General features: G+C 39.4%; 3 protein-coding genes across 4 annotated transcripts in view; 2 read left to right on the top strand and 1 right to left on the bottom strand.

The window, feature by feature from the left end:
- rai14 (retinoic acid induced 14) overlaps window positions 1-2,481 on the bottom strand; it is a 35,566-nt gene extending 33,085 nt beyond the window's left edge. For both annotated transcript variants that reach the window (XM_058617477.1, XM_058617478.1), the window contains exons 1-2: window positions 2,219-2,481; window positions 285-367 (exon numbers count right to left, since the gene is read on the bottom strand). In XM_058617477.1, the coding sequence (XP_058473460.1) occupies window positions 285-320 (36 nt within the window). In that variant the 5' untranslated portion in view covers window positions 321-367; window positions 2,219-2,481. The remainder of the gene's footprint in view (window positions 1-284; window positions 368-2,218) is intronic.
- A 1,751-nt stretch (window positions 2,482-4,232) lies between these two features.
- Window positions 4,233-11,980, top strand: scarb2c (scavenger receptor class B, member 2c). Its single transcript, XM_058617965.1, has 12 exons — window positions 4,233-4,511; window positions 5,513-5,670; window positions 6,463-6,607; window positions 6,787-6,978; window positions 7,135-7,226; window positions 7,693-7,812; window positions 8,350-8,528; window positions 8,667-8,785; window positions 10,277-10,350; window positions 11,059-11,110; window positions 11,195-11,347; window positions 11,678-11,980. The coding sequence occupies exons 1-12, from the start codon at window positions 4,389-4,391 to the stop codon at window positions 11,714-11,716; spliced, it is 1,446 nt and encodes a 481-aa protein (XP_058473948.1). The 5' UTR covers window positions 4,233-4,388; the 3' UTR covers window positions 11,717-11,980.
- A 1,985-nt stretch (window positions 11,981-13,965) lies between these two features.
- Window positions 13,966-15,140, top strand: LOC131446624 (liver-expressed antimicrobial peptide 2). Its single transcript, XM_058617993.1, has 3 exons — window positions 13,966-14,189; window positions 14,307-14,449; window positions 14,594-15,140. The coding sequence occupies exons 1-3, from the start codon at window positions 14,124-14,126 to the stop codon at window positions 14,625-14,627; spliced, it is 243 nt and encodes an 80-aa protein (XP_058473976.1). The 5' UTR covers window positions 13,966-14,123; the 3' UTR covers window positions 14,628-15,140.
- Window positions 15,141-15,812: the final 672 nt, after the last annotated feature.

Below are 15,812 nucleotides of genomic sequence, written 5' to 3'. Positions count from 1 at the left end.
TCGTGTGAAATCAATCACGGTATGACTTCACTGTTTATAAGTCACGGTTGCGAACCCATTTGTTTTATTTGTCATAAAACTATTTATTTTCTTTTAAACAAATATCAACAAGCCACTGGGGTCGGGAAACTCCGTCGTAAATCATCTGCGACTGCTCGCGCCGAACATCCACAGACTCTGGCTCAGCCGTGCAGACGGACACGTGCACACGTGCGTGCATGTGCGCACACACTTCACACACACTTCACACACACACAACCATGAACACATGTTACAGTACTTACATCAGTTTTCCTGAACTTGGCTTTAAGACTCTTCATGTTCAGCCCGGTCCATGCAGTCCCTCACTTTACTCACTCAGTCAAGGCTGTGGAGAAAAACACGATACAGATGTTTTTAAACTCGGCAATATTTGCTCCATTTTGTCTGAAAAAGGCTGAACGGCCCGACTCTTTACGCGCGGTAATGTCCGTCAGAGAACCAGTGCAGGACGTGTAGGTGGCAGCAGACACACGAGTAAATCAACATTCAGCTGATAAGCCTGACGTGTTTATGAAACGTGTAATGTGTTTTTCATAACGGCACATCATCATTCAGCTGTAACAAATACCAGGGTCTAATACAATTATAGGTACTAAAAAGTAGTAGGTTTGGGAATGTACTCAGCACAACACATGCATTTCTTATTTAAACCTGATTCTGGAAAAGTCATCCAGCTTTGGATACTGTCCTACAGGGATGTTTCAAATCCCCAGAAACCCCTCGGGGACGTCTGGTTACTGTATTTTTGGACTATAACTGCCTTCACAAATGTCTTGTATTCCATTCCTGAAATGACCTTGTCAATGATTTTGGCCCCTGGTGAGTGTTCTTGGCAAAATTAGCTGACTTACTTCACTTTTTGTTAAATCCAGGCAAAGCACCGTGTCAGAAATGTAAGACTCTCTGCGATGAGAACAGGTAGTTGTGTCCTATAGGGATCCTTTTAAATGTGGCTGCTCCACTATGTTCCCGATTTATTTGCTACTAAACTGACCATCTTTGGTTTGAGCTCAAAAAAATGCATTTGACAAAGGTTTAGTAAACACTTTCTCTAGGGATGGGACACTACCACTTTTTTAGTGTCTGATACCAATGCCGCTATTAATCCAATACAGTCATTTTAGACCATTTATGAACGTATGAAGCTGTTAAAAACACATTTCAAAGACATCATTCTCCAACTGTGCAACAAATATACAAACATACAACAAATATACATGACTCAGCTAAAATGCTGAGTCTGGACACAGTGAAGCATGCGATATATAGGATTTTGGATTGTAGCCGAGTTTACATTTTTCTCTTTCCGATATCCGATCCAGTGTTAATCAATTTGTCGTATGATCCATTAAGTATCCGCAAATGATAAAAAATCGGGATGAGAATCATTATATCGGTGCAATACTGGTCAAAATCACTGGATCGGATATCGTATGTTTGGGCTATATTACTTCTTCTTTGGGAGAAAAATATTTGTTATTTAGACTAGTTATCTTCCCTATTTTTTTACCATTTGCGGATACTTAATGGATCATACGACAAATTGGTTGATCAAGAAAATAAGCCACATTGAAAACAATACGTACAGCCAGTATTTGTATTTTGAAAGGCTTGCAGACACAAAGCACTGGAGAGTGTATTATGTTTTACATGGACATACACTGGACGTGTTATTGTGCAGTAGGTGGACAAACCTGCAGGCTCCTCCAGGAGCAACATTTAGAATTAAACATCTGTCGACCACATACTTTTGCTGTATGCAAGTTCAAAACTTCTGTCAAGAATTAGGCAATATCATATTATGAATGTGTTATTGTCTCATTTGCAACTGTAACACTGCAAAATACCACAAAAGCATTGACAGTAAACTTTCAAGTAACGTCAACATGCTGGTTTAGCAAACAAGTCAGCCCACAGTTGATAAAACTAGGGTTACCTGTGCGTGTTTTGCACGCAGCGCCTCATGAAATCAAGCGCGAACATGATTATAAACCAGAGAGAAGCTGCAGCAGCACACAAAAAGTAGCAGAGGCGCGCGACTACGTGCATCGTTGTGATCACTGTACACAAAACACTTGAAAAATCCCATCGATCTCTTTGAAAGAGCGCCGCGGGAATGCGCGCGAGCTACTTGTTACAGAAAAAAAAAACATGAAATCACTGGACACACTCTTACCCGGTTATGTGTTGTATTGGAGTCGCAGAAGAAGAATTCACACGAAAAACAAACACACAACCCGCTCCTTGCGCCAAACAAAAAGCCAGATGAGGAACCGAGCCGGTGAGGAAGCGAGTCGTCTTTATGCACACAAGAGGAGAACAAGAAGAAGAAGAAGAAGAAGAAGAAGGAGGAGAAGGAAAAGAAGAAGAAGCGGCTCCACACTGGCTCGACTCGGCTCGCATACATTAAAAGTTGAGCTGCTCGTGCTCGTCCCTCTCTCTCTCTCCGGGACTCAGCGGCAGTTGCCCGGTTTAGGAAAGTGACGTCACTCTCCCACAGCTCTCGTGACCGCGGCGACCGAGCCCTCCTGTGTCCTCCATTGTGGCCCATTCATGTTCTGGTTAAAGGGGCATTTCCCACAAAACCACCCAGAGATTTAACTGGGATAACACAGATTGGGCACAAACGTCAGACTTTTTCATTTAGTCCGCAGAGTTTATCTAACTCTTTGTAGATGTGTTTGTCCATTTGTAGTTCTTCTGCATCTCTCGGTAGTTACTGTTTTTGTTGTCTCCTGGCAGTTGTTCTACATCTTAGTAGTTCTGCATCTCTATGTACATTTCTTGATAGTTGCTTTTTGTTTTAATTCTTCTCCATCTCTGTGTAATTGTTCTTTTTGTTGCTCTATTTGTAGTGCATGTGAAAGCCTTTTCTTTCTCGTTTATTTATTCTGCAGTTATTCTGCATCTAATTGTGTAAGTCTCTCTTTAGTTTAGTTGTCCTCCCTTTCTATATCAGACATGACCTGATACCTGCACGTCATGTATAAAAATATAAAAAGTGTATTGTTGTTTATTGTCTGTAAGATTGAGAAACTTTGCTCGTGATACATGTCAGTCATATGACACAACAGCACTGCATTAAAACGTATTAAGCAAGTAGGAACGTGTCTGAGCAGGGAGGCTGTAATGCTGATACTATTTTATTAAACTGAGACAGTAAAATTGAAGGCTATCTCACTGCCTGTGTCATAAAGTGAAACTATTCATTAAAAGCAATACTTGTTCATTTATACACCGCTTGTGTCTATTAAAAAAAAAAAGACAATTTATTTCTCCATCTGCCTGCTTTCATACCAACAAAGGTATGGTGGTCTTTTATAAACAATAACCTGACAGAGCCAGTAATATTTATGAATGTTATCGAGTACAAACGACCCTGAATTTTCAAATGTGTGGTTTTGGAAAATAAAATGACAGAGGCAAAGAGATGGTGACACATGCAAGTAAATCACTGGTGAGTCAACGTAGACTAGGTGTGTCCTCTTCTATATGAAATTATGACTTAGGAGTATCATGACAGCTGTTTACAGAGCAGCACAGAATGGCAATGGCATCAAGTCTTTTTGATTGCTGAGACAGTGACCTCTAGTGGAAAACGTATGCCTTACACAAACAAACCTCCAAATTAGTGAGGAAAGGCATCGATGTGTCGATTGGGGACAAACTAATGAAAATAGGAGATTTAAATGAGAAAAAGAAAAGTGAATTTAATAGGTGGTGACATGTTTTAGTCCACATAATCTCTGCAGTGTTGTGACTAAATTTACATTTTACTGGATTTTTTTAAAGCTACTACTGCAAGACATAAACATAAATAAATAAAGAGAATTGTTAATCTGATTTTAATCCGTACAGTATTATTGGTTTAACAATGTTCACCCTACATACAAAAAGGTCAGGATGATGTCGCTGTCATGTGCTCGAAAACAAAGATAATTTTTATATGCAAGATTTATATCTGTCTATTTTGGTCTTTACTAGTCAGCTAACTGTGTTTAAGGCTATTTTATGTGCCACAAAATTGTTTTCGAGCGCTACAGGTTTCAATAGTACATCATTTGAGTTGGTTATTTTGAGTACATTGTTGTATATTGTATGTCATGGTGACTTCGTTGTTCGCGACGCAGTCGACTGTAAACGAAAGCGGAAGTGGTCTAGTTGAACTATTTCGTTCCGGATGAGTGTTTTCTTTGCGCAGTCGAGCAAAACAAACCTAGCATAAACACACACACACACACACACACGCACGCATATAAATATACGAGTGTCACATTAGCCTCTAATGAAGACTGTGACCGTTATTTAGATATTTGGTCGGCGAGTTTCGTCTCTCTCTTCTCATCATGTTCCTAAAATCATGTTGCATTTACAGCACCGGAGTTTTCTCCATGCTATTTTTGATCGTGGGCATTGCTTTGGTCCTGTCGAACGTGTTCCCACAGTCTGTACAAACGATTGTTAAAAAGGTAAGCGACATTTTGATAAAGCTAACATTGTGTACGCGAGTTAAATAACGGCGCAGTTAACTCGAGGTGTAGACATATCGGTGACGGCTAATGCTAGCTTACTGGATTTAGCTCAACAACAGAGACTTTTATTTCGATTATGACAAAACTGAGGCTAAACACAAGGGGCTGCACGGTTTACAGGGGGCACAGCACAGGAGTAATACTGTAGTGCTATAGCGTTCCTGGCGTAATATATATTTACAGTTAGTATATAACATTTAGCTTGCTAATAACTCACTGTGTCAGTCGGATGCTGCTGTATGAGCATTAAGTTAAAATTTATTCAAGTCAACTCTTTCCCTACAGTGGGTTTTACCATATTGTCATACTGTATCTACTTATATTAACATCAATTTATGCAATTCAATTGCATTTTATTTTTTATAAATCACAACATTCATAATCCCAAGGCACTGTACATAGTAAGGCAGATACTTTACTAAATATAATTAGCAAGCACTAGGCATCAGTGGAGAGAAAAAAAAAAAACCTCCCTTTTAACTGGAAGAAGTCTCTGAAAAATCAAAAATGTGCGACCATCTGCCTCAACTGGTTGGGGTGAAATAAAAAGGGGGGACAGAAAGGGAAAGAGGGAGGCAAGGTAGAGACAGAAGAGAGAAGCCAATTGTTGACAGCTATATTAATTGTTGGTGCTATCATCTTAAAACTACAATAGTTTATTATGTACAAGTGAATGTGTTGATGAAGGAGACTAAAGTAAGATTTTTATGATGATTTCCCACCTATATTGCTTCATTGTGATGACCTAAACTCATTTTGCCAAGTTGAATGTGACAAAAATGGCATAGTATGATGCTTGGTATCATATGACAAGCATATTGTATTGGTAATATAATAAGGGGAAGTCTAAGTCAGTATGTCATGTCATCTCTCCCTAGCTGTGCTAAGTTTGCTCAAGTCAGCAAAACTTTTAACCCACTGACTTTTGTCCCCCACAGGATGTAGTTTTGAAGAATGGCTCTGAAGCATTTGAGGCCTGGGAGAGTCCGCCAGCACCCATCTATATGCAGTTCTACTTCTTTAATCTGACCAATCCCCTGGAAGTGCTGGATGGGGAGAAGCCGGCTGTGGTGGAGGTTGGACCATACACATACAGGTACAAGTGGTTCTGTGTTCATCATTTCACTTAAACACAAAGAAAAAGAAAGCCAAACATGTGGTTGTCTGGTTATAGTTCCTCATTCACCCCTTAGGTCTGCCATTCCTTGAGTTAGAAATGTGCTAAAAAGCTAATGACTATGTATGTAATGTAAACAAAAAGATGAAATAAAGGCCCCCTAGAATCACAGTGGGTAGGTGAAAGCAGAGGACTGCTGTTTAAGGACTACATTACATGACCAAAACCTTGTGTTTTCTAAACTGAGTTACCTTCAGTGCCATAGCAAATTTAGTTTTACATGATTTGTGTGATCACATGACTTGTGGAAAATATCTACAGACTAAATAGCAGTATTTGCAGTGATGTATCCATTGCAAAGAGTGCAGACAAAATACAGTAATTAAATAAAGCATGTGCTTCTGATATAAGTGTTATTTTGTTTTTTAGAAACAACAGTGAGTCTTTGCTGAGTCACATCTGTAGAGATAATAGTGCAGTTCTGTCTCTGTCTCGCTTGGAGCGGCTTGTTTGCCTCGGCACTGACGGACACAGTAGCTTTGTTTGAAGTAGGAATCACATCACAGATGTTTGTATTTTCTAACAAAATATGTGTCAGTTCAGCATTTTCATAACTTACAGTGGGACTTTAACCCATTTAGAAGTTAACCCAGCTTTGTCAGATAACAACAGATATTTTTACCACAGTTGAAATGATGGGTTTTAATCATTTTTTATACACAGACCAAAGTCAAAGTATTGACCCAGTTGACTGTTTGTTTTTTTGCACAGGGAATATCGGCCCATGGAGCAAGTGAACTTCCAGGATAATGGCACAAAAGTAGCAGCTGTCAACACTAAAACCTACATATTCCAACAAAACATGTCCCGAGGTCCAGAGAGTGACCTCATCAGGACTGTCAACATCCCTGCCATAGTGAGCCAAAGAAATGAATGACTCATTAGTGCTATTTATAATACCTTACTGAAACGCAGTATGAGTTTGTGTACCTTTTAAGGTTTAAATATATTAAGTGGTTTTGTTATAATACATTGTACTTTGACTGGGCTGTCTTAAACTAGACCCCTGTTCTTCTTCTTCTTCCCTCTGTGTAGACACTGATGGAGATGTTCAAGGATCACAGTGTAATGGCCAATTTGATCTCCTCCTACATGAAGTTCGAAGAAGAAGGCTTGTTCACCACCCGCACAGTGGGAGAACTGCTGTGGGGTTACGAGGACGCGGTTCTCAAAGCCTTGCGAGCCGTAAAACCCGAGCTGGATGATGTGTTTGGACTGTTCTATAAGGTCTCATTTAAACGTGTGACTACATGATTGTATCCATATTGTTATTTTACATAAAATAAAGACTTTATTGTTTTTTATTCTAACTGCCAAACAATGGGATTGTATATTCATTTACTCATGGCTCCTTTTCCCTTGATTCTTTTATTGTCCCTGCAGAATAATGCCTCCAACGATGGTGAATACATGTTTTTCACTGGCCAGCAAAACTACAAGGACTTTGCTCGAGTGGATACATGGAATGGGGAAAGGTAATTATCTCCACTCACACAATAGAGCTATCTGTCATGTTTATTCAAACAGTGACAGTCATTGATTATATTGACTTTGAATGGATGTTGATTGTATCAAACAGTAAAACTGCTTGTTTCACCAGGTTTGATAATGTTAAAAGGGAGCACAAATTGATTTTTGTTTTTCATTGTCTTTGTCATATCGCAGACAATGAGTCGCTGCATCTGGGCTTCTTCATAATGTAACTATTATTTGCTCACTGTTTAAACCGGTGCACTTGTTTGTCAGTTAGCTGTTAGCAATATGGTGCCAATGCTCCAGTAGCAATATCCATATCTGTTAAATACAAACCTACAGAACAAGTGAAGAAGCAACAATGAAAAATGCAATCCGTTAACTAAGGAGACGCGATGAACTGCCTGAATGCCATTTTCAAAATACATTTATATTAGTGACACCAGCTCGTTTTGTACATGCGTACAGCTCGTTGAGTTGGTGGACATCCGATGAGTGCAACATGATAAATGGAACCAACGGCGCGTCTTTCCATCCGGTCGTCACCAAGACTGAAGCTCTCTACATGTTCTCCTCAGACCTGTGCAGGTGAGTGGTCAGTTTCACAGACTGAATTGTTGGGAAGAGCCTCTAAGTGTATCCTATCGTTACATATTGGGAGTATTTCCCAGGTGGTGAACTTTCATCTCATTGGTTGTTCAAACTTTCACAGGCTTTCCCTCAATCATGCTAAGAATTTCTTATGAGCCTCTCAGGACGTGACTCAGTGCTGGATATTGGATTAATGCTACCAGTTTAGCCTGGTTTGCTTGGCTGCTCACTACTGTTAGTATCTGTAATGAGGCCACTGTTACTGATGATGCTCTTTCACTTAGTACGCTTACATGAAAAAAGCAGGACTTTGAAAACGCGGTTGTCTGACTGAAGTCATGCTCAATCAAATTCCTCAAAGTTGGACTAACACGCTCTGATAATGTGATTTGGAGGGGCTTGTACACATGAATGTTTTGTATCATTTAGGCTTTTTAAGCTACCTTGACTTAACTGTGTTCACCACAGAGCTAGCGAGAGGATGGTAAGAATCTTTTGTGTCCGACGTGACTCAGCATCTGACTTGTTTCCCAGGTCAATATATGCGTTGTACGAGGACGACGTGACGGTGAAGGGGATCTCTGGGTATCGCTTTGTCCCCCCCAGTGAGGTCTTTGCCAATATGACCTTGAACCCGGCAAACGCAGGGTTCTGTGTGCCTGCTGGGAAGTGCCTGGGCTCTGGCGTTCTGAACGTCTCTGTGTGCAAACAAGGTAGGAGGCGGAAATAAGCAGCCGATTTACATGGAAATTCCCTCAAATATTCTGTTGTTTAATGGCTCTTTCGTTATTATAGAAATGCAGTGTTGTCTTTCTAAAGTTGCTCTGTTACTAAATCCTTTGTGTGTTTAGGAGCTCCCATTATAATGTCCTCACCACACTTCTACCAGGCCGATGAGAAGTTAGTTAAAGATATAATTGGCATGAAGCCTAAAAAGGAGCACCATGAGACTGCCATTGACATTAATCCGGTAAGAATCTTTCAGTTATCAACTTATTTCCATGTATTTCGAAGCCTTTTTCCTGTATACACTGATTTGACTGTGTTTTAAATATTCTGCTGCACACAAATGAGTTGCTGTGTGTGTGTGTACGCAGCTGTTTTGCAATCCTTTACTGTATGAAACCCGGAAGAGTAACCGGCATGTTCATGTTAACCACTAGATGGTGAACAATCTCGCTTTTGCAACCACACACGCCTGTGCTTATCCGCTGCTTCTTTATTATGTAGTTAAAAATTAAAGCTGCGCTCATGGTACGGAGCTGGTGCCAAAGATAAGCATTAACGGCTCTTATCGCGTGTAATAATCACGCTGCGATAAAGAAAACCGCACTGAAAAAACACACTTGGAGAGAACGGCGTGTAGCTCGACGTCTGTTCACTGTTTGACAAAATATGAGCTTACTATTGGAATGTAGTGATATATAAGACCTATATCGCAGTGCGTCACTATAATATTAAACATATATACTCCCCATGGGAACATTTTAAAAAAGCAGCTGTAATGCTCTGAATATGATTCCACTTGAATGCTGCAAGAAGTCACAGACTCTGACTTAGTGCAGTAATAAATAACCTGAGGTCTAATCATAATACAGACTTCTGTTTGTCCTTCTTTGTCAGCAATGCAGTATGTGGAATCATCTGTTGTGTCGACATAATTTCCCTGAGTGGACGTGCAAAACTCTGACACGTGCACTTACATTTCACCCGTTTGTCTCCGTTCATTAGTTCACTTCATCTACACCGACGTGTGAAAGGTGGTAGAAGTTTTCAAACCCAGTAAACAAGCTACTGTTTTTGCCTTTGAGGCTCCCTTGCATACGGTAACTCAACTGCAGATCATAAAGTCCGATCAAAGTCCCTTGACGCTCGTCATAAATCCCGGTTTGTAGCGCTGTGTTGATCAAAAGTGCCTTGAAATATGCGCCTGCAAATATCAGGGCTGTGGTTTTCACTTTTTGTTCACAGTTAAAAATAAGAATGCATTCAGATACGTCACATTTACAGCTAAAACTATTATGCAATATTCTATAAATATCTTTGAACACAATACAGTCGTGAATACTGAATATACATCATCAATGTATGTGATGAGGTCTGAGTTTAGTTCTCGTGAAACGAATGAATATTTTAATAATTGATCAGTTGATTAATCAATTATTACATTACATTACATGTCATTTAGCAGACGCTTTTATCCAAAGCGACTTACAAGGGAATTGAGTACAACCTGCCGGGGGTGGAGTTGAACTTACGACCATGAAGTCTTTGGCACACAGGTCTTAACCACTGAGCCACTCTGCCCCACAATTATATGTTTGATGTCAGAAAATGACCCACAGATGTGTGTTATTTTGTTATACGGAGCAAAGATAACATTTTTTGTAACAGATTAATAATCCATTGTTTGCTACAGCCTGATTAAACCGTGTATTACTGTTTGAATTCTGTTGTGCAGCTCACTGGAATCATTCTTCAGGCGGCAAAGAGGCTCCAGGTCAACGTATATCTTGAGAAAATTCCCGCCTTCAGGTAATCAGTTCACATTGAATCAGCGTTCAAAAGAACACAAGTTCTTTTTTCCCTTGACTCAAACCTGTCGTCACCCCCGCGGCTTTGAAAGAAGCGGTAGCGGGGGGGTATGACTACACTGTACACTTTGGCAGGGTTGCCAGTAAGATATCTGTAAAACATGCCACCATCATCACTGGGAACGGACTTTTGGACAGTTGTGGGCCAGGCCACCCGTGACACATCTGCTCGATATCAGAAGAAAGCAACAGCAAGTTGATGATGTCAAAATGTGGAGAAACGAAATAATACACTTCAGTTAAAGCTGGGGATGTTTTTTTTAGTGTCACTGATATTATTCTGTCTCTGTTTGGTCCTGGTGAACACACATGACATAATGTTATTTGTATGCTGCGTCTTTCATCTGAAAACCGGCTCTGTCAAGCACTACTAACAGTACTGACTGAGGGGGCTGTGTATTCACCTGCCAGCACAGGGGCGGGTGGGGTGAAAATACTTAACTGAGAATGACAAATCACTTCCTTTGTGCAGTATGGTAATGTTGCCAGGCAACACAAGACCTAAACACTGCTGCTATATACTGAGAGAGAGCCACATGGAGCTTAATCATCACTGTGTATTAGCACACTCTGAGTCACTTCAGACTTATAATCAATCAAAATGATCACAAACGAATCCAAAATTTTATTTTTTTGTTTTATTTTCCAGTCAAACAGAAAACGTGAGGACAGTGATTTTTCCTGTAATGCACCTAAACGAGGTAGGTCCAGTTGTCTCGGTTACTCACTGAACACCGGTTGGCGATATCATTCACACACATGTTTTTTTCCTACCGTCCTCTCAGAGCGTCGTCATTGACGACACGTCGGCCAAGAAGCTGCAGGCGGTCGCCATGTTGCAGAACGTGGTGGAGAACGTTCCGTTTATGCTGATTGGTCTGGGCATCATTCTGGGAGGAGTCTTCATGTTGCTGATGTGTCGACTCAAGGTCCCTGAGGTGAGTGTTTGAAATGGATGTAAATGACTTTTGTGGCATTGGTAGAAATGAGGTGTAAAAGGAGGAACAGCGAAAACGATAGACAGCCAGAAGTTGTCAAAGTAACTACTGTATTTAAGATATTTTTGGTTATGTAAGAAATAATGTTATTTATAATAACAGAGATGATGATAGCGGTACCAGTTAAAGTAGTAATACAGCTAATGATATTGGATGTGTCGGATGTGAATCCTGTCGCTGCAAAAGACAGAGACAGAGAAAATAAGACGTAAATATATTGGAAGTAAAGGATTCAGATATTTGCCTTTAACCTGTTTTTCACATTTTCAGGCCACTGCTGATGAACGACAGCCTCTGCTCTCATCGTAACACTAAAAGGGATGTAAAAAAAGAAGACCACTCGCTGTGTTTTGCAGTATTAGCCAACATTTCGATGCTTTCATTGGTTTTGCCGTGTGTACCACTAACCGCCAACTAACAGTTTTATTGTTTTTCGGTTGTAAACTGAAGTTACTTTTTTTTAGTGTGTTTTAAATCAAACCATTTTAATAAACAAAGTCGTCAGTTACCTGATTTTCCATTTGTGGCATGATTATGAAATGCCATTTTTATATTAAAATAATTATAATTGGATTTTTTTTGTATTTATTGAAAAAACAAATTTGAACCGGAGCAGAATCTCCCTTTTAGACTAAAGGGCCCTCTGGAGAGTCTGCTCAGAACAAATCCAAAAAGAAAGAGAAGTAATAATATAAACTAATATCTCAAAACCTTTGTGTCATGGCCAATCATCAGGTTTTAGAGGGGTCTTGTCGCGTTGTGTTTCTATTGTCCAAGAATAAGCCACATGATGTTGGAAAGCCAGTGTGTCGCGAATGTAGGAAATGAGAGTGAGAATGTTGGATTTATAAATCAGAAACTGTCTGACTGGTCATTTTGATGTGGAGGAAGTTTGATGTTGAGAAGGTATTTTTCATTTGGTGGCTTTTGGCAAACCAGAGGATGTTCAACAGTAACGGACAGAGCATGTAAATACGATGGTTTAGATGAATGCAGCCAAATAATCTTTTCCTTTACCAAGTTTGGAGTTTTGCCCTCCAGTTCCTATAATGTATGTAGGCATGAATGTTGACGTTGGTATATTATCAGCTTTTTATGCAAGATGCACTACTGATGAATGTTTACCAAACAATACAAAATACAATACAAACTAAACTAGTTGTTCTGGCCAGCACGATGTAGAATATGAAAAAAAAGTTTGAACTGCTTTTGTTGTCGAGTCACCTCATGATAACTTTGTCTGTAGAGTTTGTTTTATAAGTAAAAGATAAACGTGTTTTTGCTACTGCTCCTTTATAGTTGATTCAACATGTAATGATAGTTTGTGTTCCCTTTATAGGTCACATAACAGTTTGCACACAGCCTCAATAAACTCGGTGTGATTCATGTTTGTTTGTAGACGTGTTTCATTTTCCCTCCGTTATGATTCACTATGACAAATCTTCAGGGGTCGCTCTGACTAACTCGTGTCGACTCGAACCACACACACCCTGGGAGTAATCATTAGGTAACCTAATAGTTGTACAGTTCCCTTTAAAGATTCACGTAGGAGGGTTTATACAGTGTAGTACAGTAGTATGTTTGTGTATAATCCTTTTTTTTTTTCTTAGAATAAGCTGTGTTAATGTAGCTTCATCTACTTTAGACTTTAGGGCCTTGCTTAACTGAGGCTGCCATCTTGTGGAGTATGTTTTTACTCTATTTGGTGCCAAAATTAACAAAATAGACAACATGCCCTACTGAAGAAGACCTGAAACGTATTGAGATGTTTACTGACGTAAATAAAAAGACGTGAAAAGTAGGGTCAGTTTCTCACTGTAACTGGGTCGCCCCCTGGTGGCTCTTTAGTATATTCTTATTTCCAGGTTGGCTTTGGGCAGCAAAGTGGATGACAATGTCCAGACAACCCAAACAGCCACAGCATACATTTCGCATTTTGAAGTGGAAACAAAAGAACAATTTCCTTTTCTGACGAGATTGGGAAGAGAGGGATGAGTTGAAGTGTCTTTTGTGTGTTGAAATCTGCAAATTCACAAATAAACGTCACTAATTCTTAACACACTGGACCTTTACTTGACAAACTAAAACCTTACCTGCACACCTATCGTTCTGTTTATGCAAATATGTTTTTGAAATCACTTTAAAAAAGTTGTTTTGCTCTCAGTTCTCCATCAATCTGAACTGTTCCATCCTAATGTAGGGCATCGGTCAAAATCAACACAGCATCACTAAATGCTTATGTAAGACAGTCGAGTGCCAACTTTGAGTCTTGAAGGGTAAGGCTGAATTATGTGCAGGCTACTGAAATTTTAACCAAATAAGTGATGTCAACTCACTTCAGGCAAATCATCAGGTTTCCCCCCTCAAGCCAAGAAAGTCTCCATAAGACAATTTCATATGGGACAGACTAGAGAACTAATAGGGAGATCTGTACTTAAATCACACACAAGTTCACAGCAGGGTGACAACACCTTTGACGTGGAACTGCCCTCAGTTACTGGGGTGAAGTGTACTTTGTCTTCCTCATATAAACCGAGACTTCCACTGTCTGTCATTATAAAACTGATAACCCCCCCATGCATCACTCTCATTAATCTTTAATATCTGACTGAGGAAGGGCAGCTCCTCCCCAATTACACCCTTTAATACAAGTGGAGCAGGACAACACGGCAGCCCTGCTACAGAACAGCATCTCTTCTCACTCTGACCTTACAGCATGAAGACTCTTCAGGAAAGGATCGTCATTCTTTCAGTTTTGCTGTGTTTGATCTGTGCCATTCAGGTAAGTCAGTAAACACCTTTACTCTTCCTGATGTTGCAGTTTGTTTGAATTATTATTATTATGTGAGCATGGAGGTCATTTTTGAGTTCATAAAGGATCTTGTATTTGACTCTGAAGGTCAGCGCTCTGCCTCTGCCTGAGGAATGGGACGGCGGTTTGCTCACACGGACAAAACGATCACTGCTGTGGCGCTGGAACAGCATGAAGCCAATCGGTGCCAGCTGCAGAGAACATTCAGAGTGCGGCACGAAATACTGCAGGTAATAACCATCTATTTTTTCTTCATTCTGAGATATTTATGTCTGTGTAAAGTTGTGTGCATGTGCCTTTCACATGGTGGTGGACAAAAAAGAGGTCACGTTAATTGCACTGCAATAAAACCTGCTCCTCCTTATCTTTCACAGGAGAAATACGTGTGCCTTCTGGATATCCTACTAAAGCAGAGGTGCACAAACATGGCTCCAGCAGGGCAACTGTCTGCAAAACAAACGTCTCCCACATGACACGGACTGAAGTCACCTGTCACAATCATTTTCACGCTGACATTGTGGTGTGGGAGGAAGACAGAAGTGTTTTTATGAGTTACAGTAATCTGATACGCAGCTCTGCACTGAGGCAACAAACAAAGCTGTAAAAGCGGGAATCACGTGAACAGTAAAAAAAAAAAAGAAAAAAAAGGCTCCATCTGCAGTGGTCGTGTTTTTAAGTATGTCATTTCTTAAACGCAACACCACTAAACCACCTGTTTATACCGGGATTAGTTTGTTTTATAAGAAAATACAAGTGCTCATGCAAAGTTTGTGTGTTCATTTGTTCATATATTTATTTTGTACATATTGTAAGCAATGTAAATATGGAAAACACTGTGTATATATATATATGTCGGTTGTGTTTCTTTAATTGTGATAATATTCAAAACATATTAAAAATATTCCTCACAGTTCCTTCTATTATTTTGAAGATGAAGAAAACTATTTTTTTTTTCATTTATAGTTTTTCTGTGTTTATTGACCCGGTGATGATATTTATGTCGTTGGCATTTCACAGTTGTTACATAATTTAGAATCATTAAAGTTTCTCTCCTTAAGAAAATCTGGTGATAAATAATAAATTGAGTAAATGTACAAAAAATACAACACCTATATGTATGTTTACCGAGGAATCAGAGGAATTGGGAATTGTGAGGATGTTTTTGATTGTGTTAAACCAAATTATTAGATGACACATTTAAAGACCTAGTTTGTAAAAATGTTCAAATAATAATAATAATAATCTCAGATTTCTGCTCACAGCATATATATATATATATATATATATATATATATATATATATATATAGTTAGCTTGATCCAGCATTTACTGATAAAAGAAGAAGAAAAAGAAGGTGAGAAAGAGAGTAAATCTAAGGAAGAAACAAAGACTGTTCTAGAAGGTGGATTATTATCTGACTGCTGCGCATTTCCACCACTAGAGGGCGAACTGAACCAGGTTTACTGAACTGAGTCTCTTCTTCCAGAACTCAATCCTTGCATCAATAAATAGCTTTGGAAAGTCTGAACATGAACTCGGTTATGAAAAATATAAATGTGACAGTGCAGAGGTTACAGTGACAACATTTTTTTT

The sequence above is a fragment of the Solea solea genome, chromosome 19, assembly GCF_958295425.1.
Source record: "Solea solea chromosome 19, fSolSol10.1, whole genome shotgun sequence".
NCBI classification, from domain to species: domain Eukaryota; kingdom Metazoa; phylum Chordata; class Actinopteri; order Pleuronectiformes; family Soleidae; genus Solea; species Solea solea.
The sequence above is the reverse complement of the archived record's forward strand: the minus strand, read 5'-3'. Positions and strand labels throughout refer to the sequence as shown.